General features: G+C 39.0%; 1 protein-coding gene across 2 annotated transcripts in view; it reads left to right on the top strand.

Annotated features, from left to right (window-relative positions):
- The window catches only part of large1 (LARGE xylosyl- and glucuronyltransferase 1), a 118,965-nt gene that overhangs the window by 29,133 nt on the left and 65,851 nt on the right, over positions 1-23,981 (top strand). For both annotated transcript variants that reach the window (XR_006107053.1, XM_042511597.1), the window contains exons 2-3: positions 4,680-4,866; positions 20,206-20,504. Coding sequence is in view for 1 of the 2 variants with exons in the window: in XM_042511597.1 (XP_042367531.1) it covers positions 4,761-4,866; positions 20,206-20,504 (405 nt within the window). In the remaining variant the exon portion in view is untranslated. The remainder of the gene's footprint in view (positions 1-4,679; positions 4,867-20,205; positions 20,505-23,981) is intronic.

Raw genomic sequence — 23,981 nt, 5'->3', positions numbered from 1 at the left:
ACATGTCCACCACATAATAACATACAAATGTAACCTATCATGGTTTACAAAAAAGTACGATGCCAACCTTTTTTGCTGCTGATTGGATTGGAATATGACATGGTACTATTTGTTGCCACAGCTTTACAAGAGAAACAGGGCAGCAACATAAATACCGACAAAAGGAACAGTAAGGTTGTGCATGCACAACTAAATATAGCAGGTCAAAGTTGAATCTGGACATCATTCTCCTTGATAGGATATTCACAATGAATAGCTGTAGGTTGTCTCCAATGCCTAAAAACTGATAGAACATTTTTCAAGATTAGGTACATCTGCAAGTGATCATGAAACAAGCTGTAGTTTCAACATTTAACAGGATCTCCAGGAATTCTTTCTTGGCAAAGACATTAAAAATACGATCTTTAATATAACATATTACTGCATAGATTTAGAATTAAGAGGCTACCACATGAATGCTAGCTTGTTTACTTCTTCTTTCAACCAGAGAGAGTCTTGCTCTAGCCATCCAATGACCAAATTACCAAGCCTCAGACCCTGAAGTCCACAAAATGAAGGAGGCATCAACAGGAGGACTAACTAGGACCATAAAAGCCCCAATCTTCCATAAAACTCACAAACATTTATAATCCGTGAGGTTGAAGAGCCCCGAATAACATCCAATTTTTTCCAATCTTGCCCAGCACACAACGTAATGTGATATCCATAGCCTGGCTTCAAATTTATAGTCATTGCTAGACATGTCAATGGTGAGCCTTCCCTCATGGCCCAACAATAAGTTAATAGAAAATGGAATTTTATATCCACAGCTCAATAGTAAATTGCTGTGTGTTGACACTAAAAATGATGAGCGATGATTATGGGGAGCAGTATTGGTAGAAAAGGGCCATGGGGAAACATGCTGAGAGAGTCTGATTGAATTGTTCTGTGTGAGGGAAGGCGAGCAGCCGAGCTGGGAAATGCTCAATGATGTTAGATTTACAGAGGTTAGAAACATTACTGGCCCTGACAGATGTTTTCATTTCATCCGCAGAATTCTTTCTTTCTTAACACGTCTCAAACACAAACTTCAATTAGACCAAGTTATGTTAAACACTGTGAAAAGTCATGTCTGGGTCAATTCAGATTCAGAACTATAGTGTGGTATACAAACCATCAGGTGCTTGCTGTACCTCAGTAATCCTTAATTTATAGATCACTTATAGGAATCACAATTGTTCCCTAACCTTGACCAAAAAAGTACTTTAACCCTACACGTCATATTTTGACATTTGGGCAGAAGCTTTTTGTGTTGTCTTGATGCAGAAATGATGAGCAGTAAGGTTTAGGAAACAAAACTACTCGGATATGGTTAGGAAAAGATCATATTTTGGCTTAAAATCCCCGATTATGGGGGCACAGTCCCTACTGGAAACATGGTGATGTCTTACTGCAAAAATTGTGTCATGCAAGGAAGTGGATATCCATTACAGATTTGTGCAAAACTTCAGCAATATTTTTGAAATATCGATTAAACACAATTGCAGAATGACTGCATTTCTATTGAGCAATGTCCTGCGATTCCTCTTGCGATGTTCTACGACTTCTGCCTTGACGATAACAAGAAGCATGGTGATGGATGATCAAAACATTAGCAGGTTTATTTCTATTGCAGCCACCACACTAGCTGTCATTATTTCTAATCCCAGGCCACGTAGGAGTGTTGTGTGAGCGATAATAGAAAGGCGAGCCACTTAAAAGTGGGAGCTGCCATGTATAAGGGATTTCTGGGAGGTGATAGTCCAAGGTTTCCGGATGAACTTCTCAACTTTTCACCAGGTCCTGACAAGCACAGAGTCAAAGCATCATGTGACCCATAAAAAGTGGGGGAAGAAAGTGTTTTCATTGCAGTTTTGTGAAATATGTCTTTTTTCTAATTTTCTGAAAAACCACCTCAAGCAAGCATTTTTTAAATTGTTTGCATTAGGTGTATTTTGTATTCGCAATTACAGTTTTTGCAATTTGAGGGTTAATGGAAACCTGCCTAGTGTACCGATGGCCCAAAATTCTGTCGTCTGGAAAAAGTTCACATTGGCCCGAGGTGCTGTTTCTTCAAGAATACACACCCCCTGCAGTTGGTTTCCAGCAGTGTCTGAGTCACCAGCCAAAGGTGTTTGTACTGATTCTTTGCATATTTCCCAGCGGCGTTTGAGCCCTAGAATTTGGGTGTTTTTCATCAAACCTGTCCTTGCTTTTCCAGCAGCTTTTGTACCCCCAAACTTTGGGGGTTTATGCCAAGACTTTAGCTTTTCCTAACTATAGCCTATGTCTAAACCTAACCACATGTTTACCTCAGAGTTGTTGCCAATTTTAACGTATCTGTGGTTTACAGAAATACGTGAGCATTTTTTTCTTGAATTGAGTTGTGAGGTTGTATTTTTAGAGAAATGGGATTTTGGAGCAGTGGCTGATTGGTTTTGGGATAATGAGCTGATGAAGAAATTAGCTTTCGGGCTAATGAGATATTTTTTTGACAAACAGGAGAGACTAACGTTTTGGGCTGTCAGAGCAATGGGCAGTCCCCTAAAAAACAACCCCTTTAATTGGTTATCGGCTAAAGGAGTTGTGATGTATTTGCATAGCAGATATTGGCAAAAACTCCAGTATTTTGCATCACTAATTTCGTCCTCCTGCAACCTCTTTTTTACTACATATTGGCTTTTCCTCCTTGCATCCTTGGATGTGCTTCTTTTTGTTGGCATGCCACCTCTGTTGAATATGGTAATAAATTTCTTCAGAGTCAAATTAGCAATGTAAATCACAGTATCCAGCAGAAAGCTCATATCACAGAGGTCAAAGGCTAAAGAGCCACTGAAATGATTCATAGTCTGCCTATCAAAGCTCTGCCTGTCATACTTGTGAGACTTGTTTAATCTCCTTTAGCCTTATTTAACCCCCGTCTCATTCTGTGCTCTTCTCACCGCCCAGGCCACAATATAAAACCCTGGAGATTCAGTAAGCACTGGGAAGAGTGCTGGAAATACTCGTCCATTTTTCGAATTATTCTCCTTTTTACTGCATTCTACTGGGTGGCAGGATGATAATTGGCATCCTATCTTGTGTATGTGCCAGCCTGCACAGTGTCAGCCAGAGGTATTATGTTTCATCCCTGGGCTGTCTCTGCCGAAGATTAAAAATCGACTGAGGTCAACAGGGTAATTGGACAAATGTGGTTGTAACGGAAAGAGGATTTCGACTAATATCATATAATGAGACTTCTGTACTCTTTGCTCTGCGTCGCACCGGAAATTGACAAATTAGTTTAGGTCATCAAAGTCAGATTATGTGACTGATTCAAGCAGAAGAATCTCTCCAAATTTAGGTTAAAAAAATAATCTTGAACTGTGTCAAGCTTGCAATTCTAATTTTCTAAATGTGTCTGATTTATATGATATATGAAGAATTTAATGTGACTGATCTGGCTACATGGAGACTCTGCTGTGTCTAACCAAATGTGTTTTACTACCAGGGGTCAAAGCAAGTGTCTATGGAACCCTTGTTTTTGTAAAAAGTTAATTCTCATCTTTCATTTTTTAGTTTCTCTATTTTAACTGATAGAAAGTTGATGCCAAAACTTCTTTAATACTGGAAATCATTTGCAGATTTTTATTTTTCAACTGATTGCTAGCTGCAGAACCATGTCTTTGTACAGTGTCACTTTGAGACAAATACCCCCAAATATGGTGTCCAAACCCATGTTCTCCAGTTAGAACATGCCAGATTTGTATGGAGTCAGATGAGTGTCAATATTCATAAAATCATATTTTATATACTTATATAATCGTGTTATTTGTGGAAATGTTTATTTTAGAGTAAGAAATATTTGTATGCATTTGGAGTAATACATTTGTGTTTCTAGATGTTTAATATGTGTGTTTATTTATTTATTTATTTATTGTCTACTAAACATTAACTATTTTGTGTGCGCTAGTTTGTTGTTGTTTTTTGGGAGAAAATCATTTATATGAATCAGAAAATTCATCTGTAATTCCTTATCCTTATTAATTTTGACACTAATGTGACTCCATACATTTGGTGCAAATACATAGATTGTTGTCATAGCTTTTTCCTATTGTTCCAGGTTTCTAGTATTTTAATAACAATGTTTTTAACATAAAAAAAGCATTATTCATTCATTTTCTACAGATATACAACAATAACATTTTTTAGAAAGTGATTCATTTATATAAATCACAAGAATCCATCTGTACATATGACTTCATACATCTTTTCCAAATACATATATTATTCCAGGTTTCCAACATTTTAATATTTAATTTAATTAAATTTTTTTACATGAAATACAAAGCATTATTTTGCTCTTAATGGTCTCCTATTTAATAACCTGTAATTAAAGAGGTTCCTGTGGCTCTGAGTAACATCGGCTGCTTGGACCCAGTATAGCTGTTCACATTTTTAGTTTTTACTGCTTTTATTGTTGCCCATTTAAAGCCTAGAACGAATAATGATCAACAGTTCTGTAGAATCTTGAGTAAATTATTTAAACTGTATCCGTTGGTGCAGGAAGTTCAAGTGTCTTTTCAGCAGAAGCCGTGTGCTCAGCTCCCCACAGGATGTGATAGTCTGCACCTTCTCTAACATGTTTTTTTCTTTTTCTTCTTCTCTCCCTCCTCCTCCAGTGCCATGAATCAGCCTGGACAACAGCTGCTACCCACATAGAGGTCACTTTACCTCTCTTTCCATTAGCTTCGGTCCGGAGGATGCTGGGAATGTGTCGCGGGCGCAGGAAGTTCCTGGCGGCCTCTCTCGCCCTGCTCTTCATCCCAGCACTCACCTGGCTTTACCTGTCAGTTGGAAGCTTTCAAGGTAAGCTCATTTAAAATTCTCAACCACAACGGGATTGGTGCTTTGGAGAAGCACTATCTGTCTCTCGTTGAACTGGGCTCAGCTTCCCTGTATGATTGACATGGTGGGGGGGGGTCGACATATTTGGTGGCTGCAGCAGTCTAAAGCACCTTCCTGAAGCACCTTCCTGAAGAAAGAAATTGAAATTTTGGGTACAATTGTTGCACATTGCACATTTAGTTTCTCTGTAATTTTACTTGCCGTGTTAACCACTCCTGACAGTTTCCCTTTTTCACTTCTTAATTATTTCGTATATTTCCATGTCATTAACAAACACTGACATTAGGTTGATCCTTGGGCTGCCCCTTGAAAGTCGGAAAATCATCAATTAGAAACCCTCAGTTGTTTCAGATTTGAGTCCATCAGTCATTTTTGTCTGTGCAAAAAAAGTGTAAAGATGTTGTTGCTATCCATCATTAGCACCATCAGCTTGTTTACTAGCTGAAATGAATGCCACTGTCTCATTGAATGCCAAGAGGAGCCTGTTCAGACTTTAAAACTTTGAATGGAAAACAAAATCACTCATCGAATATTCATTTTGAACAGCCAAATCTGATTTGACTTGCAAAATTGTGAGTCAGGTACGGCCCTAGTTGAATCCATTAACAATCTTTGATATTTATCCTCCACTACTAATTTTATCCAAGGTACAAGGTGGATTTATTTGTCAGCATTTCCTGCAGTGCTTTTTTTGAATTTGCGTCACAGTCTTGCGTCCTGTCAGCTCTAAACAAGGTCTGCCCATCCAGCTTGATTTGGGACTTTAGGGATTAACCATGTCTCTGTAAAGATGTGCGCAGAGCAGTCTCTGATTTCCCGTTGCTGAGTGAGCCTCAATCGTATCTCATCCACTTTATTCTCCTGTGACCAGACATCAGCCAGAAGAAGGCTTGGTAGAGGAACAGGTTTTGTTTCTCCCCTCTGGTCTGACTGGCCGCTTGGCATATGCCGTTGGTGAGGATCCTCTCGTGGTCTCTTGCATTCAGTCCAAACCCCACACAACTTTTCCCGATGTTGATAAGTGCCTCTCTATTGTAGAAAACTCGTGCTTCAGCAGAAGGGGCCATGGAGTTGAAAGATTGGAAAATCACAATCAAATCACAATATCACAAAAAAACAGCAAGAATGTGAGGAGCGACTGGCTGGCGCATCTACGTATGCTGCTGTTGTCGTAGCAACATTATAATATTTATCTTCTACTACCAATGTTATCCATATAAGAATTTAAAAAAGAAACTCCAGCATTTAAAACAATGCTATTACAAGAAAAAAAAATTAGGCTGTTGTAATGAGTCAATGTACGGTAAATAAACGGCATTGTTATACTGTTTACTGAACACCATGCCTAAATGTTAGACATACAGAATTGTCCCAGAAAGTCTGAGGAAAGACATTTCCAGCAGACAAAGTCACCGCTCTCTCCTCTTTTTCATCTGGAGGTGCTATATTAATGAATTACTGAGGCCTGTCCAGAGTTGATTACTTCCTACAGACAGTAGTCCAGGAGTTCTTGGAGCCATTTTAATGACTTTGACTCGCAGGATTGAAATACTGCAGTCGTGCCATTATTAATTATGATTAAATTGACAATTCTGACTCGGGGTCACACTCACTGGAGACTGTGTGTGTGAACACGCTCCCATAATACAATAGCCACCAAAGTCTGCAAAGTAATTATTGGATTTGGCAGTAAATTCCTGGCGGTGGGGACTAGTTTCTGCGAGTGAGATAAGTTGTGAAAGGACCTGGCTGCGGGGAGCGTCAGCTGGAGGTGAGGCCTGAATGTGCGAGACAGCAACAATGTGCCTCGGCTGGCGCAGGCTCTTCCCTTTCACACTCCCTCGCTCCGTCTCTAACCTCTTTACGTCTCTCTGTCTCCGTCTTTGCTGTTGTTTTTTTTCCTATTTGTCCTCTCTGCGTTGTGTTTCTCTGTGTGACAGAGTGAGAGAGACAGCGAGTCTCTGAGGTCTTCAGCGCTGTGCCACATGGAGCAAACCTGCAGAGAGAATGAGGTCTTACTGATAGAGAAATACTCTGTGGGGTTTAAAAATACTTGGTTACCCTGTCCACATACTTTTTGTGAACTTTAGTTTGTGGCTGTTTAACCCTGAGGGCCCGCTTTAATATTACACACGCTCATATCACTCTGCGCACAAAATATGCTTTTCAAAATCAAACTTAAAGACATATTATACATTAATATTATATTCTACTTTCATTTAGTTCTTTTTTTTTAACCAGCATGAGCCCTGATCCTCTTTGGGGATTTAGAGACCAAGTAGTACAATTTTTGAAGAAACTGTATGAAAATCTTTGACAGTACACATGAAAAAAATCAAACATGTATCCCCAACAGATACATTTTTTGATTTTTTAAATTTTTTTTTTTTTGATGTTTCTCTCTCTGCCTTCTGCTAGTGGGGTTGGTTTGGCTCTCTGGAAGAGGGGGACAGTATGTAGAGTTGACACTCTGTATCCTGTGCTAATTTATTAATTTTAAAACCAGGGATTATAAGAATTAATGGACAATTGTTCAAGAATTAAATCGAACATGTGAAATTCAGTAGAGTAATCGGCTATGCAATGCTGTCATAGACTGTGAAGTATGTTGCTGTGACTGTGATTGAGGGTAAAATAGCATTTGGTATTATTTGAAATAAACAGCCTTTGTTTTGTTAAGATTTAATCGAACATGTGAAATTAAATTTGATTAATTTGATTGTGGAAAAATAGCATTTGGTATGTTTTAAACCTTTCTTTTTTTTGTAATAATGATGAATTGATTAATCGGTCATTCATTTTACCAATAATCAATCAAGGAAAGCTCTTGCGATTTGCAACCCTGTTCAAAATGCAAATATCCAATATGTGTAAAATAATACAAAAGTGACTGACCCCTTCTTAGTCATTTGTTTGCCGCACATGAATTACGGCCAACCCCCTGCATCAAGATACAATGCAAAAGGCTGCCGCCAGTGTGGTTATAGTGAAGCCTGGAGCTCCTGCACAAGTGTTAAAATATGAGGAGTAAGGATGAGATCGACCTTGTGTTTTCACCATCTGGCATTCAACTAAAATGTTTGATATACACCCCACTGTTGGAATAGTGTTTACCAATGCAGCATACAGACTAGAGCAGGTTATTTAATTCGGCCTCTTCCCTTAGGCTGTTAGATCTCCAAAAAACACACGTGGCCCCTAATGGTTTACACAGAGACACATGCCAAAATTTTGTTTTTCATCTTCTCCCTCCAATATCATAAATATACAAGCGATGTTGTGGAAACCAATTTTTCTCAGCTCAAGGCTAAAACCAAAGTTGAGCCTTGCCTCAAATAATAAAGAGGATATCCGTGCTTCCATCTCATCATGTCTGGATCATTGACGTTTTTCCTTATGATGTAAGTTCTCCCACAACAGCACCAAACACTGGTGTCGCCAACTTTTAAATGGCTTACAATAACAAATGCTTTGACACTGGGCATTTTGGCTTCCCACTCGATTTCCTCTTTAGACACTGCCATGCCTCTTAATGACCACTCCGGGGCAGACAGTCTAACAAGGAATGCATTAGCAAATGGATAAACCAAAGAATGAATAAATGAGTATGAATTACTCTTGTGCATTTTTTGGAAAACAAATCACAGTTGGCCCCAGAAAACCAGATTAGTAAATCACATATTTCATTCAAATTGGCAGTAATGGGCTCTGAAAAATGCAGGATTTGTTCTAAATTTCTAAATGAAATGAGGTGACTCTGAATTTCTCCCAAAGCTCCGTATGCAAATATTGTCTCTTCGCCATTAATCACATTGCTTGCTCATTACTTCATTACTTTGACCTTCCTGCCAAATTCATTTAAGTTCCCTTCAAGGCGCAGTTGAACTTGCGAGTCCTTTTCTTTCGTTAATGGACAGCAGTCTTTCATATTCATAAGAAAAGAGATGCCCACTCCAGGGATTCCATTTATGGCGAACATTCCCTGTGGTAGCTCAGAAGTGGAAATGAATGTTCCTGCATCCTCAGCACGACTAAGGCCTTTAGACGAATCGTACACGCTGTCTGGATGACAGAGAAGTACATCCTGAAACAATCAAGCAAATAATATCTGAGAGCTTTGTGTTGTTCCTGCAGCCACTTAACGCAGCAGTATTCTCTTAAAAGCCCTGCGGGGGAAACACACATCAACAAAGAAACTTTTCTGAGCTTACCTTCATAACCGGGGTCAACAAGCCAAAAGTTCTCATACAGCCTGGGAGATGATGTATGCCTCAAGGTTTCCAGTGAAAATATAGGGTCACACGTCCTGGAAGATTCTATGTCATGGACAAATGGAAGGAATTTGGTTCAAATTTTATCCATGTTTTTTTAGCTTAGGTGGACGTGACATCATGGAGTCATGTACAAGTAGTATTTCTTATTAAAAAGACAGCTACTTTTCCTAATATATTCTATTCCATTGTGACTTTATCCATTCAGTTCTGTGCATGGTATATCTGAGGAACACTTTAACGGAATTTCTTCAAATTTGGCACAAATGTCCTTTAGGACTCAAGGATGAACTGATTAATTTTGGTGGTCAAATTTCACCATGACATTTTTTTTCTAGACTCATGAACTTTATATCTCAAGAAAGCCGTGAGGGAATTTCTTCAAATTCATCATCATCAAGGTCAAAGGTCAATGTGATCTCCAAAAACATGTTTTTGTACTAACCTCAAGAATTCCTACAATAATTATAAATTTCACGCAAATGTCTAAAAGGATAAAATGGTAAAGTAGCAAACATTTATAGCTTCTTTGCATCACCATGCACATTTGAAGTGTTGTGCACTAGCTACACATGAGACACAGATGTAAACTGCATCTTGACTGGTTGGCGGAGGCATACAACCCTGAGGCAGTAATTCTAGCTGTTTGTGAACAGCTGTAGAATTGTGTGTGTCAAGGTGATTTGGCAGTTGTTGGTGTCGGTGTCACAGGGGAATTAGGAACTCTGGCTCTGAGCTTTTAGCTGTTGGCAAAGATGTCAACATAAACTTTGCATCTCGGTTATAATAAGAACTCTAGAGTGGGAGACAGATAAACTTTCTTAAATAATAAATAAAAACAATTGTTTGGGTGATGTTTTATTCATTCTTAGCGCCACATGAACAGTATTTGTCTTAGATGTGATTTAGCACATAAGACAGTAACAGTGACATCACTTTCATGCAACTTAAAGTTTTCTATTTCAGTCACTTTCTAATTCCATCAGCTCTTGAACTCGTCCCAGTTCTCCTATAATTTAATCACCATCTTTGAAGGTGTAGCGCGCTCCACAACTGTAATTTGAGTCATACAGAACATGACAGTTTCAGGTCTCTGGAACTTGATTTAGCTCTGCATCAACAGGCTCGGAGAAGATGTACAGCTCTGTGTCTCACCATGAGGCTACGGCTTTCAATACAAACGTTGGTTGTAGGTGGGGGGTTTCCAGCCGCAGGAATCGGGTAAGGGAAAGACATGGCAATTATTATGGAATAACAGTAATTGTATCTTCTGCCAGATCCATTATTTATAACTCAAGAGTTGCAAGAATTCAGCCTTAAAGGACTATTCGTTATAGAAGTCTTAGAGGTCTGTTGCGGAGAGGGTCTTAAGTGTAGTACACATGCAGGGACCTTGCAAAAGTTTATCAAGCACTGTGAATTGCACACCAGTACAATTAGAACTGAAGATATTTGACCATGACCAGAGAAAAAAATCTTGCTTGTCTCTTTACTGCAAACTTTTGCTGCATTCATTTCCTCTCAGAACTTAGATAACCACAATTTTTATATTTATTAATATCGTTTCAATCAACATACCAATCTTGAGTGTGTCAGAAGTAATATGGAATATAAAAATTACCTGAAAAAGGCAAAATAAATATGGATGTCTGATGTACTAGGATCGAATCCTAATCATCGTGACAGTCTGTGCTGTTGTGTGAACATAGGGGCTGTGCCATATCTTCCCATCACACGTGCATTTGCTGACATCACAGTAGCGGCATCCCATAATGTCATAGGTTGATGCAGAAAGGATATCTAAAACATCATAGGGTGATATGCAAGGTCAGACAGTCACCATATGAGGACTTTGGAGTGAGAACGTGTTGGCCTTCAGAGTAACTGCAGTGTTTGACACTTCAGCAATGGCTTTATTTTTAAGCCCCAGAGGCTGCAACTTGATTGTAAAGGATATAATCGAATTATGTAACAAGAAATTAAAGGTGTCTTATTGTTGTTAGAGACTTTACTGCAAAATGAACCATGGGGCTGCAATATTATTAAAGTATTGATTTTATGTTTTAGTGAGCTCAGATCCAAAGCTATAAACAGACTAAAGGGAAATGGAAATGAAAGTCAGACTAAAACGTGAGGCCTTGAGGAATCAGAAAGTCATTTTGATAATAACTGATGATGAGTGTAACTGTGGGTCTTCACCTCTGGTGTGTTTTGAGGGCTTTTTGCGTCTAGACTGGTCTTTAAAAAATGAACGCTATAATCAGTTGGATTTAGGTCAAATGTTTGACTTTGTCAGTCAAGAACATTTTGTTGTTTTTCCCTTAAAATGTATTGATTGGTTTGAGATCAACGCCCCAGAGCTAAAAGTCCTAACCCTACTCTCTCAAATTCAGTCTGATGGAGTAGATCCAAAACAATGAAACACTTTGACAGCACTGACTTTTCAATAACAAAATTAAGATAAAGAAGATAAATTCCATCAAGGATGTACAGTATCTGAAGTCCTGTGACAGCGCAGACTATTTTTCAAGAAAAACACTCTGGAGACTTGATATTCTTACTCAGGAGGTGACCAGCCAAACTGACAGATAGCTCCAACTCATAATTTATTCACATTCTTCTCATGAATATGCAGGAAGTTAATGCCCAAAGCAAAACAAATCACCCCCCCCCCCCCCCCCCACCCCAAATAATTGGGACATTTGTGTGCCTGGAAACTTTGTTATGTCACGTTGGAAAAGTTGCCAGTAAATTACAATGCAAATTTGTTGTCCCGGTAACAGCAGGAGAAAGTTGTGGACTTTAGAGGAATCATCAGAAGTTTGCTTTTGAAAACTAGATAGTGCTGATGTGTTTCGCATGGTCAGTTAGATCAGTCAAGTACTATTTTTGTTATTCCCATAATCCCTTAAAATTTGGTGTAAATTGTCATCTTGTTCAATTCTACAGGTTACCAATTAACTTAAGTATATAATGATAATAATAATACATTTTATTGATAGAGCGCTTTTCATAAAACTCAAAGACGCTTAACAGAAACAAGAATAACATCAATTAAAATCAATAAAACCATAAAGAATAAATAAAATCACAATCAGTGAAAGCAAGACAGACAAGCAGGTACTGTTCCATACAGTACCATACTGTACCATGCTCCTGTTCCTCTTACCCGCAAGGTGTTGACAGTAAGGGTCGACAGATTATTGGCCTGGCCGATTATCGGGGCCAATATTTGGCATTTTGCAGATTATTTGTATCGGAGTTTTAATCATTACAGATAAAAATTAATTAATAAAAAACTGTGCGTATGACACTTACCCAACACCAGGAAAGGCAGTCTGCAATATATGCAAGAAAACTGCCAGCATTTGAGGAACTTTTACTTTCTAAAACCTCAGGGAGCTATTTTTATTCATCCATTTTTTTCTACATTTTCACTAAACTTTATAAAACACAATTGTAAGGAACTTGCTTTATATGATGTTGACACCAACATCACTTTGTAACACTGCAGTGAGTAGTCATTATTGTTCCTTTTGGTGTAATTAAAGTACAACTTTGCCAAAATGTATTGTGCTCCTCTAATATGGCATATCTGCCAACTCCTGAAGTAACGACACTGGCAGGTGGCTTATTTACTTTTTCTAATTTATCTTGGTAATGAGGCCAGTCGTTTTCACCATTTACATAAACAAACTCCTTCTTTGTTCTACAACTGGAATTTATGTTTTTATGCAGATGATACTGTCCTTTATGTCTGTGCGGGTTCCATTCATGATGCCACCCTTAATCTGCAGTTGTCATTCAATTTCCTTCAAAAATGCCTCCATAATCTCAAACTGGCTCTCAACTGTACAAAGACTGAATGGGTTTTGTTAACAAATGCAAGAAATATTGACAATTGAAGCATTGAAATTTGTTCTCCAGACACTTCCATAATAGATAGAGTGCAGCATTACACATATCTTGGCATTTTAATTTATGAAAAACTTACTTGTTGACACGCTGCAGTCAAAGTTGAGGGAAAAATTCGGCTTTCTTTTCTAAAAAGGAATCCTGCTTTCCATTATACACTAGGAAAAGAATTGCTGAAGCTGCACTCCTCTCTGTATTGGACTCAATGATGTTATTTATGGGCAAGCATCCAGTTCCACTCTCCAACCTTTAAATGCAGTTTATCACTCAGCCTTAAGATTTATCACTGTTGATAGCTATGGGACTCACCATTGTCTTCTTTATCAAAAAACTTGGCTGACTCGCCTGCTCTTTCTGTGAGAAGGGACCAGCTTTTATTTTTATTTATTTACAAAGCTCTTCGACAAAAGCTCACCTCCTATCCCACAACCACGCCATCATGGGATTTTGGTAGCCATTGTACCCGTTCTGGTTGTTGCTCACCCTGCAAATGCCAAAAATTCACACTGAGCTTTGAAGACCAACCTATTTCTAGTATGTTCCACGTACTTGCAATACGCTTGAGCAAAATTTTAAGCTGTCCTCATTCATCAACACTGAAAAAATTCCATGGTTTAATTAGTGATCACATCGTGACTATCAACTCATCCTTCAAAGATCAAAAGACAAATTGTAATTTCATTTCTTAAACTGTTTAAAAAATGACTCATGAATCTACTTTGTAACTTGTAGTGTTTTTAGATTTGTTTGTTTGTTTATTTATATTGCACATCCTTGTTTCTTAATTGATAAGTATAAGTGTATATGGAGTTGGATGTTGGGGTTCACTCTCAATGTGTTATGAGGCTTTAAATGAAATGAATGGATGAATTTTGCAGCAGCACAGGAGTAAGCACAAAGGTAAAAGTTGCATGCATGAAAAAAATGTCAAAATAAATATTAAAGTGCAGAAGCGACTGGAAGGTCTTTGGTTCTCTGGCCCTTGCAGTCTACATGTCTACATGAAGTGTCATTGGGCAATATACTGAACACTAATTGCTCCCGATGGCTATGCCATTGGTGTGATTGGTATGTGATAAGCAGGTGGCACTTTGTGAATGGCTGAATGATGCTTGCATTGTAAAACCCTTCAAGTGGTTGCTAAGACTTGGAAATATTGCCATATCAGCACATTCCATTACCAGTTCTGATGGCATATTGCAAGTGTGTAGTCATGGCTTTCCCTTGATAATATGAAGTGGCAGATATTTTAAACTAGTCCATTCTTACAGGCAGTGTTCCCAACAGGCCCTATTCTAGACTGCTTTGAATGGTGGGCAGTAAGAGATGTTGGTTGGTAATAGGAGTTACTCTCTAGGTGCGTATGCTGAACTGTTTCATGTTTTTATCTGAAGCTTTTCGATAAACAAGCACAATTTGGGTTTTTTTCTAAACTACGGCAGTGATACTCAATTTATGGCCCGCGGGCCAAATCTGCCTGATTGTATACATGATATATTGTGTCATGAGTAAATCTAGCATAAATGAATAATGTCCGGGGGGGTTTCAAGCCTTTTAGCAGCTGTCACGCAGACTTCCATCCATCTACCCATACCCATCCAACAACATTCAAGGTCACTGACCCAGACACTTCATCAGTTTCTAATGCTACACTGTGGTGAGTCCCTGCATGAAACCATTCAGATCATACCATCACTGTCAATGCCAAGATTAGACAGCAGACACCGTCCGTCTGTCCAGACACACACACACACACACACACACACACACACACACACACACACACACACACACCCACACACACACACATCCTGTTGGGTAAACAGACACCCTGCTGTGCATCCATAAGGCTGCTGGAAGGCTCATCAAACCTCAGGTTGGTTGGTTAGTACAGCAAGGTACTTGTCGATAAACACATGCTCTGACGATAAACTATGTAGAAGGCTAATTCAGTTATTGATCTAGTCATTTAATCGGACCGGTCAAGAGACAGATAATCCTGCGGGTTGGAAACAAACCTACAGATTTCTCAAACTGAAAAATACAAAGGGTGGCATGGTAATGTGGTGGATAGCACTTACACCTCACAGCAAGAGGGTTCCTGGTTCGAACCTGGGGTTTTGGGAGAAGTTCGGACCTTGGGGACGGGGGTTCTCTTCCTTTGTGTGGACTTTGCATGTTCTCCCCAGTGTCAACGTAAATTTTGTCCAGGTTCTCCGGCTTCCTCCCACATTCCAAAGGTGAAATTGGCTGTAGGTGTGAATGAGAGCGTGAAAGGTTATTTATATGTATCAGTCAATCATCCCCCGCGACCCTTACGAAGCAGTTACGGACCATGAATGAGTGGAAAATATAGGTGGATGTTCAAACTGTTGTCCAAACCATGTGAACACCTATCTCCAGCTCCAGTTTAGCCCCATTGGTGACCTTGGCACTCCCTACAGCACATTACTCTATGATTTGGTCTTACAGAGTCTCCTACAGAAACCTGCAAGAAAAATCCAAACATTATTTACCTGTTCTCCAGCTGCAGCAGATTGTATCTTCAAAGGTATTTCCGTGAGCGCACAGATGTCTCCAAACTGCCTCCAAGGATAAAATGGTTGTTTAGGGCAAAACCAATGTTTCAAGCTGATAGCCTCACAGACTGTGCAAGCCACTTTCCTGGCTTACTTTTGGCTTTAACAACCATTTAATCATTCTGGGAAGACTGTAAACATCTATGTGATCATAAAGATACCCCAGGAGATACAATCTGCTCCTGGAAAACACAAGAATGTAATAAATAGTCGACATTTTGGTTACAATCTGCCTATGGTTTTAATTTCTCATTAGAATTCAAACTAAAAGCGTCAGCATGCTTGAAACAAAGTGTTTCTGGGATCATTTAATAAGTGTCTGAAACTCATCTTTTTGCAAGCTACAATTTTTCTAACTTTCAACTCTGTGCTACTAAAACTGTTTTGGACACCTACACCCGCCACCCTATAGCTCCTAAAGGTTTAAATGAAGAATTTGACATCTGTCCATTTTATATAAAATGTGTATGTCTTACTGTATAACTAATGGTATTTTCTTTATTTTGCAGTTGTTAATGGTGTTTACATTCTTCCTATATTTATTAATCTGTTATGGTGCCTCCCATAGATAGTATTATATGACAGCTGCCAAGCTCGAATACTTTGTTTGGAGTACTAACTCTTATGAGTTACACATTTTTGTTGTTTTTGTGTTTTTACACGACATGCACTCGTGTGTCATTGCAGGTGTGCTGTTTTTATGTGCAGACACAATAGCACAAAAAAATCTTCACATAAATTGTTATTTATATGTATCCTGTGTATGTATTGGTGTATAGGCCTACTGTTATTTATTATTACACACATCACTCATGAACACACACCTGTGCTGTCTATAATAGTGTGTTTGTCCTCCTCAGAGGATATTTTTCATGTATTTTCACCTTGATGTATTTTTCTATTCTATTTTGGTACATTTTTGTAGGTTGAAGGGGCTCAGCTGTGTTGAGTCACGTGGTTATCTATGTAGATTTAAGATGGCGACTAACTAGTAATCTTGTCAGTCTGAGGATGTGCATGATGGCTGGAAATGTCACCTAATTTTAAATGAAAGAATTAAAGTCTTTTAATGGGAGCTTCCTGGTGTGCAGAGCTATATGTTGTAGGTTTTCATAGTTTCACATCATGTCCTTATTGAAATGCCCAACCGGAGGGCAAAACAATGCCTTCTGCCACTGCTGCTGAAACATATATATGTAATGTATTCCTGGTTTGCAGAAATGTACAATGCCAACATTTGCTTCTGGTGACTGGACTGATGAGGCGGGCAGTGGGATGCAGCCAGAAGGAGGATATGAAATTAGGGTGTGTCCTTTTTGTTGGGAAGGATGGTTTATTTTCGCCCTGGTAATCTCCTTTTGCTCCAATTTAAGGTTAGGGTAAGGACACGTCAGGGTTGACAAGAAATAGTAATTCTCAGTACTTTTCACTTCATCGGCTTTAACCAAGCGATTAGACAAAATGGCGGCTGGCTGTTGTACTCGTGCTGCTGAAGCTGTCTGCCAGGTGAACAGATGCCATCACTTGATGGATGTGTTGCCACCACCCAGCAGATATCAGCCTGGGAGCAGGAGGGAGGAGACGGAGCTTTACAGCTGATGACAATTAAATGTGACATACATGAGCGCACTGGGAGCGTGGCATCCAAACAGCCATGAATCACTCAGCGAGAGCTACAAGTGTGTCTGCTGGATGAGAGGTCAGCTGATCATCCAGGAACATGAGTTTGTGTGTATGTTTAGTCAAGCTCATGTACAGTTTTGGAGTAGCAGTCCTGTGTGTTTTTGAGGCAGTTTGTTATTTTACTCCCATCTTCTGTCAGTTGCTTTCATGTAGACAATTTGCAAAATCATCTTTTTAAGGTTTAGGAGACAATTCCAAATAAATGATATAGTTCAAACTATGAATTTTGATGAAGTTCAAATCTCAGCAGTGAGTTGGGAGGAAATTTGGGGATTTGAGAGAACTCACACCTGGGTGAACAAAGACAGAAAGCTTATTTTTCTTAAGTTTTGTGTTCTTTTTCTTCCTCTGGGTGATAGTCACAGCAGGCAAAAAGCTGTGCAACATCTGAAAAAAAGGCACAATGGAGTACAAAATAGTATCTGTTGTGGTATCTATTCAGTTCCATACAAGTCCATTCTCCTGATGATGTCCTTTTTACATGTTTTAATTCCACATGCTTTATTAGCATTTTAAGAACTGTTACAAGTGATTCCAACAATGAAGTCCCATCACCCCGAAATCTATGCTTTAAATGCAGGTAACTTCCTGCTGTACTTTTTTCTTCTTTTTTTTTTTTTTGAGCATGTATTATGAAAGATAAATAACCTGCTGGTGGTTTCTCTTATATGTAAATTACAGTGCATTGCACTAAGCTAATGCATTGTTATTTTCCTCCTCTGCAGGAAAAAAAAGATGAATATGCTGAACTGAGGCTCCTGTTTGCATGTAGATGATGAGCTTCATGACAAATACCTAAAAGCCAAATGGATTGGCTTGGCTGCATAAAAGACCAGGTGCATCTGCTGCCCTGAAAATGCCATATGCAATCTGTGAGCAGCACAAACAAACGGCCATTGAGTCCAGTTCAGTGGGATTAGGCCCAGCAAATCCACTCTGCAAATTAATTACAGCTTGGACGAAATGGAGTCCAGAAGGTGCTTTGGTTGTGTGGGAGAGGGCTTAGTGGCCCTCCGTGGTTAAAAAGGACCCCTGTATATACTGACTGCCTTCATGTATGGCCACTGGGGATAAATTATCTGAAGGAAACAAATAATGTGTCACTCCATTAGCATGCATTTTGAGAGAACTCGGTAGGATTGGAGAAGGTTGGCAACATTACTTCAGTTAATTCCATGTAGCATTCAGCCATCTTTACACATAAAAATGGAGAACGAATGACAATTTTTACATGTGCTGGAAGTTATTGGTATTTTCTATTTTCTCTTTAAGCCTATTCAGTACAGGGATGGTTATTTGACAGGATTTGTCAAAAGTGAAAGCAACTGGCTGTCACCTGAGATGATAGATGGTTTCATACTGGAAAGCCATTTATTTCCCAGCACTGATCGATACCTGTAATATGAGCCATAACACCTCTGGGTCCCTGCCATATCCTGTACTATGTGGAGTTCTCCAAGGCTGTCTGTTTTCCCCACTGAGATTGTAAAAGGAGAACTTATTGTGTTCTTTAATGATCCTCAGCCAAGGCCTCCACCTGTCCTCTGGGAGCTGAGATTTTAAAGATGTACTGAAGAGAGAGAAAGAGCTTCATCTTCTCTCAAAAGATTCATCTCTCTGCTTCTCGACAGCACAGTATCTCAAGCTATGGTACAAGCTCCCTCCAGTGGTACGCAGAAGAATCTCCAAAATATCACAAAAATTAGATAAATTAGTTTACAAACACAAAATACAGTCAAAATGCTACAGTATTTGGAATGAAAATGCTTCAACTTTGAGGTCACTAAAATTTCATTTAAAATGAAATTTGCCTTTTCTGTAATTTCTTTGTGTCTTTATCGGCCTGCTACATAGTCACTTTCATGGATATAGGCACACATATGTTCATGTTTAGTTGCAAACTAAACTGTGATGGCAAGATAGTAAACAAAGGTAAAAGGAATGGTTTAAAAAATATTGCAGCAGGAGTGGAATCTGCTTGCAGCAAACTATTCAAAACATTGAAGAGATATGACCTTATATTAGTTTCATCAATAAATACTCTTTTTAGGAATGAATCTGCGTCCTTCTGTAGCTGAATAGTGTAGGATAACACTGTTGTGTATTTATGTCTTAAGACCGTAACAGCAGTGGCCGAAGGCATTATGTTTTCGGGTCATCCATCCATCTGTCCCATGCCTTTTAATACCATATCTCAAGAATGCCATAAGGGGATATCCCCCTAGCACAAATGAACTGGTGAGATCTTAGTGTTGAAAAGTCATTGTGATGCCATGTCTGTCTCATTGTTGTGAACGCAATATCTCAAGAAAGCCTTGAGGCAATTTTCTTCCAATTTGGCAAAAATGTCTACTTGGACCCATCAATGAACTTAAAATTTCAAAATTTATCTCTAGAGCAAACAGTATTAGAATAAAGAGCATCTCCACAGACATGATGGTTAACTGTACAGTAATTTGCCAGTCCTGAAGACAGAGACATGCTTTATTCTGAAATAAGAAATAAGAAATTATGCAAAACTGAAATTGTAGGGTCTTGTGATCAGAACAAATTTTGTCTCATTGGAATATAGTACAAGCTTGAGATGAATGAAGAAGCATCAAAGAGGATCCAAATGCATACAATACTGTGTCATACAGATAAAAATGGATACTATAAATCTGTGCAGGAGTGTTAAAATTGTATATGTAGAATGAAATAGTAAAGGACCCACCACAGACCCCTGGTGTACCCCTTTATTTATCCTCAAGGTTGTTTGGGACCATCAATAGAGACTGCCTGTGTTCTATCAGAAAGTGATGGTGTTAAATGTCCTCACATTTAATCAGTTTTTCCCTGTCTCTGTCCCACAGTGAAGCCCCTCCCCCTGTCTCCATTGGAAGCCCAGTCATCAACACCAGTTGGCGGAGCCGGCGAGCGGCAGGCCTTAGAGCTGCGGGTGCGAGCAGTAGAGGAAGAGAACCGGGCACTGCGCCGGGAGCTGAGCCGGCCACCCAGGAGCCCGTCTGCACGCCTTCCAAGCGGTGGTCACCGTGGCAACCAAAGCCGAACCCATTCAGAGGAAGGCACCGGCGACAATGAGGGCCAGAAAGCTGCTGCAGTGGGAAACAGCTCAGACTGTGTGCAGCAGCCAGTGGTGGATAAGTGTGAGGTGAGATGTGTTTAATGTACATTTGTCATAGCAGATTTTAGAGAGAGAAAAAAAAGTCTTTCTTGCTCAGTAATGTTTTCCACGAAGCAGGCATTAGCACGTTATGAGACCATATTAAAGCATGGCTTTAGCCTCCTATTAGCCTAATCCTCGGCAGTGATGGTGTTGGTTTGCTGTCGGGATATGGCTCACTGTCAGCAGGCTGGATAAATGTGAGCGCTTTAACACAGCCATGCTGTGATCCCCACACTGATAGCACCTCTCTGCACATCACCTCTTAGCTCAGTGGGTGTTTGTCTGGGAGACTGCAATAGCCTGTACTTACAGGCAGTCAGCCGAACTGCTACAGATTCAGGATAAAGACCCAGATTGGATTTAACCCTTAGGGACTGTTTGGTGCAGTTTATGCGCTTTTCATTTTTTGATAACTTTGGTTGTGTCCGTGCATATGGAATACATTTTGGCATATTGTGTATTTTTGTTTAATCCAGCTCAGCTCCTACAATAAGTCAAAAATACACTGTGGAAACTAAATTCTTAAATTCATACTGTTAAGTGTAAAAAATGCTCCTCTGGAACCCATTCAAACTGCAATTTTTTATCCCACAGCCATCAAAGCATAAAAACATGCATTGTATTATTTCTGGGTGTCATTCTGGGGTTTTGCCTTGGAATTTGTCATTTTGACTATTTTCCATCTGATGATGTTGTTTTTACCATATTTGGCATATGGAGAAAATACATGCTGTTTCCACTAGGTACACTGTCACAGTCAAATCATGGGATATTGCAATGCTGCAAATCATTGCTATATCCGAGGCTGTGATCATCAGAAAAAAAATCTACTGTTAATCTACTTTGCATGTAGTATATTGAAAAGAATTCATTCATTTTTCTAAAAACAAAACATTCACTCTAAAAACAGCAGCGTCATAACAAAAGCCTGGCATTTAAAGGGTTAAAATTCAGAAAATAAATGAGATATTTATGATTACGACTGGCGTTGGTTAAAACATTAACTCAATGAAAGTAGAGAATAATGTTAATATATAATATTTTTTGGAGCTTGATTTTGCTTTTTATTAAAGCAGATCCTAAAAAACAACCGAGGCCACAATATCAACTACTACAGTTAACCCTTTGTAACCTGAGCAAATTTCCTTGATTTCTTTCTAAAACATGGGAATAAGGCAATGAGCAACGAAAGAAAAAATGACCCAAAGGTGGGCAAAAAATTACTGAAAAGTATACTATACTTATCTATATACTCAGGTACACTACCTGAAATTAGTAAAAAAAAAAAAAAAAAAAAAAAAGAAGAAAATAGGGCTTAAAAATTAGAATAATCCTTTAGAATAATGTTAAATATGTAATGAATCTGGTCAGCATTTTGCCAAATTAATGTTTATTTATTTATTTTTGTGGTGTGTTATGAACCGTCTCGTGCTTAAATGGCAGTTTGGCTGGAGTTTAAATAGACTGAATCAAGAGGAAAAGAGGATGGAGAGAGAGGGAAAGAGACGGAACATGTGGAAAAACACGGAAAGACGGAGAGAGAGAATGCAGGAGAGAGACGGAAAGGCGTGTTGTTTGGCACTTTCTGCTTCTCCCTCCCCAGCAGAAAATAACATGCAGTGGAGAGCGATGATCAACATCAACATCTCTGTGCATATTAGACGTACCGAGGGGAGCTGCCTGCTTTGCCGAACCTGTCATGCAAAAGATAACAGAAAAACAGACAGAGGAGAAGAAGAAAAAGTGGTGCAAGGAAACATGCCAGCCCTTAGCTTGTAATACATGTTTTTACATTTAAAAAGTGTTTATTTAATATTATATAAGATATTTCTACAGTTTAAATTCAGGTTTTGAAGATAATCCCCAGACTTTGATGTAGGAGCTATTTTCCTTGTAGTGAACTACAGCTGCCAGCTGTATCGCTGCACAGAAGGAAGTGTACATCTACACATAGACGAACGGCTTGTGCTTGTGACAGCGTGATGCAAACATTAATGGCGTCTTCCTCAGCTGAGCTGCAATGTTAGATAGCTCGGTGGAGTTAGGGGAGCTGGCTCTGAATTTTGGATAGGACTGTGTTGCCATTGAGTGAAAAAAAAACAAAACGTGGCAGCAGGAGAAATATTTGAGTATAAAACAAACGCAACTAAATGGATTTTTTAAATTGCCATAAGTGCATATCAGACATTTACTAAAAACCCTTAAGATGCACCCTCCTTCATAATCCATTTTCATATTCCTGTATGGCTCAGAAAATAAAAATGCACTGAGAGAGAGGAGGTTCAGAGCTGACTGTCTTCCAACACACACACTTACTGCGCTTTCTCCCTGGCAGGTGTGTGATGTGTGTGTCGTGCTCAGAGAGAGGATATGCCCTCAGATGGTTTCTTATCACCACCCTCTTCTTTCCTCCCACATCAGCTGTCATTCAATGGCGCTTCTTGGCTCGAGCCCGGCGCCGTTCAAAAGGCGGCCAATGTTAGGGAAAGCAGAGCTGCTTTGGTCTCGCTGTAGCACCCTTCCAGCAACGCTCAGACATGACCCCTGCTCATTTGGAGGGTTAGCCCGGCTGCCCCGGCCCCTGCAGGGAGATCACTGCGGAGGCTGTGGGAGGGGGAGAAGAAAATGCACACAGAGTTTTGACATGTCAAGCTGGCATCAGGGAGAGCTAAAATTGGCGCCATAACCCGGGGCTGAGAGGGCTGAGAGGAGATTGTTTCAACCAGCAGAATGTTGAAAATCAGCAGATGGAGAGGTTAAATAAAATAAATAAATAGATGAATAAATGCTGTTTATAAAACAATCATAAATCTTAGAAGTGTTTAATGCTATCATCTGAGTTTATTTAGCCCTATAATGACCTATAGTTTCCTTGATAAAGATCAGTGAAACAACAATTAAAGAAACCATGAACTTTTAAGCCTTTTCCTGTGCTGCTTTCAGAAGTATTTTAAACTTTCGGCCCAAGTAAATTGATGCGATTTCTTTCAAAAAACATCGGGAAAAAAATATAATGAGCAACTTGGTAAGAAATGTTCCACAAATTCCAAGAAATAAATACATTTGGAAAATTGTTTTTAAAAACTGTGGAAAATGTTGAGGGAAAAAGAAGAAAAAAAATAGGGAAAACTTACAATATTACTATAATTTTTAAGCACTGTTTCAAGGTCATTTTCTTTGGGTTTTTTTTTAAGTGTGTGTGTGTTTTGTTTTGGGTTTTTTGTTGTTCTTTTGGTTTAGAAATTAAGTCCAGAAATTTTAAGAAAAAAAATCCAAAGAGATATATTTTTGCTAATTATTGTCACATATTTAAAGCTATTTTAAATGATTAAATGGTTATATATGTATGGATTAGAAGACTATTATTAGCTTTTTTTGTTTGTTTGGTGTGATTTTTGTTTTTAACATATTTTCAGGTAAATTTATTGAGCTAATTGCTACTTTTCAGATACTTTTTTTAAG

Source organism: Plectropomus leopardus, chromosome 22, assembly GCF_008729295.1.
Source record: "Plectropomus leopardus isolate mb chromosome 22, YSFRI_Pleo_2.0, whole genome shotgun sequence".
In the NCBI taxonomy this organism is placed as follows: domain Eukaryota; kingdom Metazoa; phylum Chordata; class Actinopteri; order Perciformes; family Serranidae; genus Plectropomus; species Plectropomus leopardus.
The sequence above is the reverse complement of the archived record's forward strand: the minus strand, read 5'-3'. Positions and strand labels throughout refer to the sequence as shown.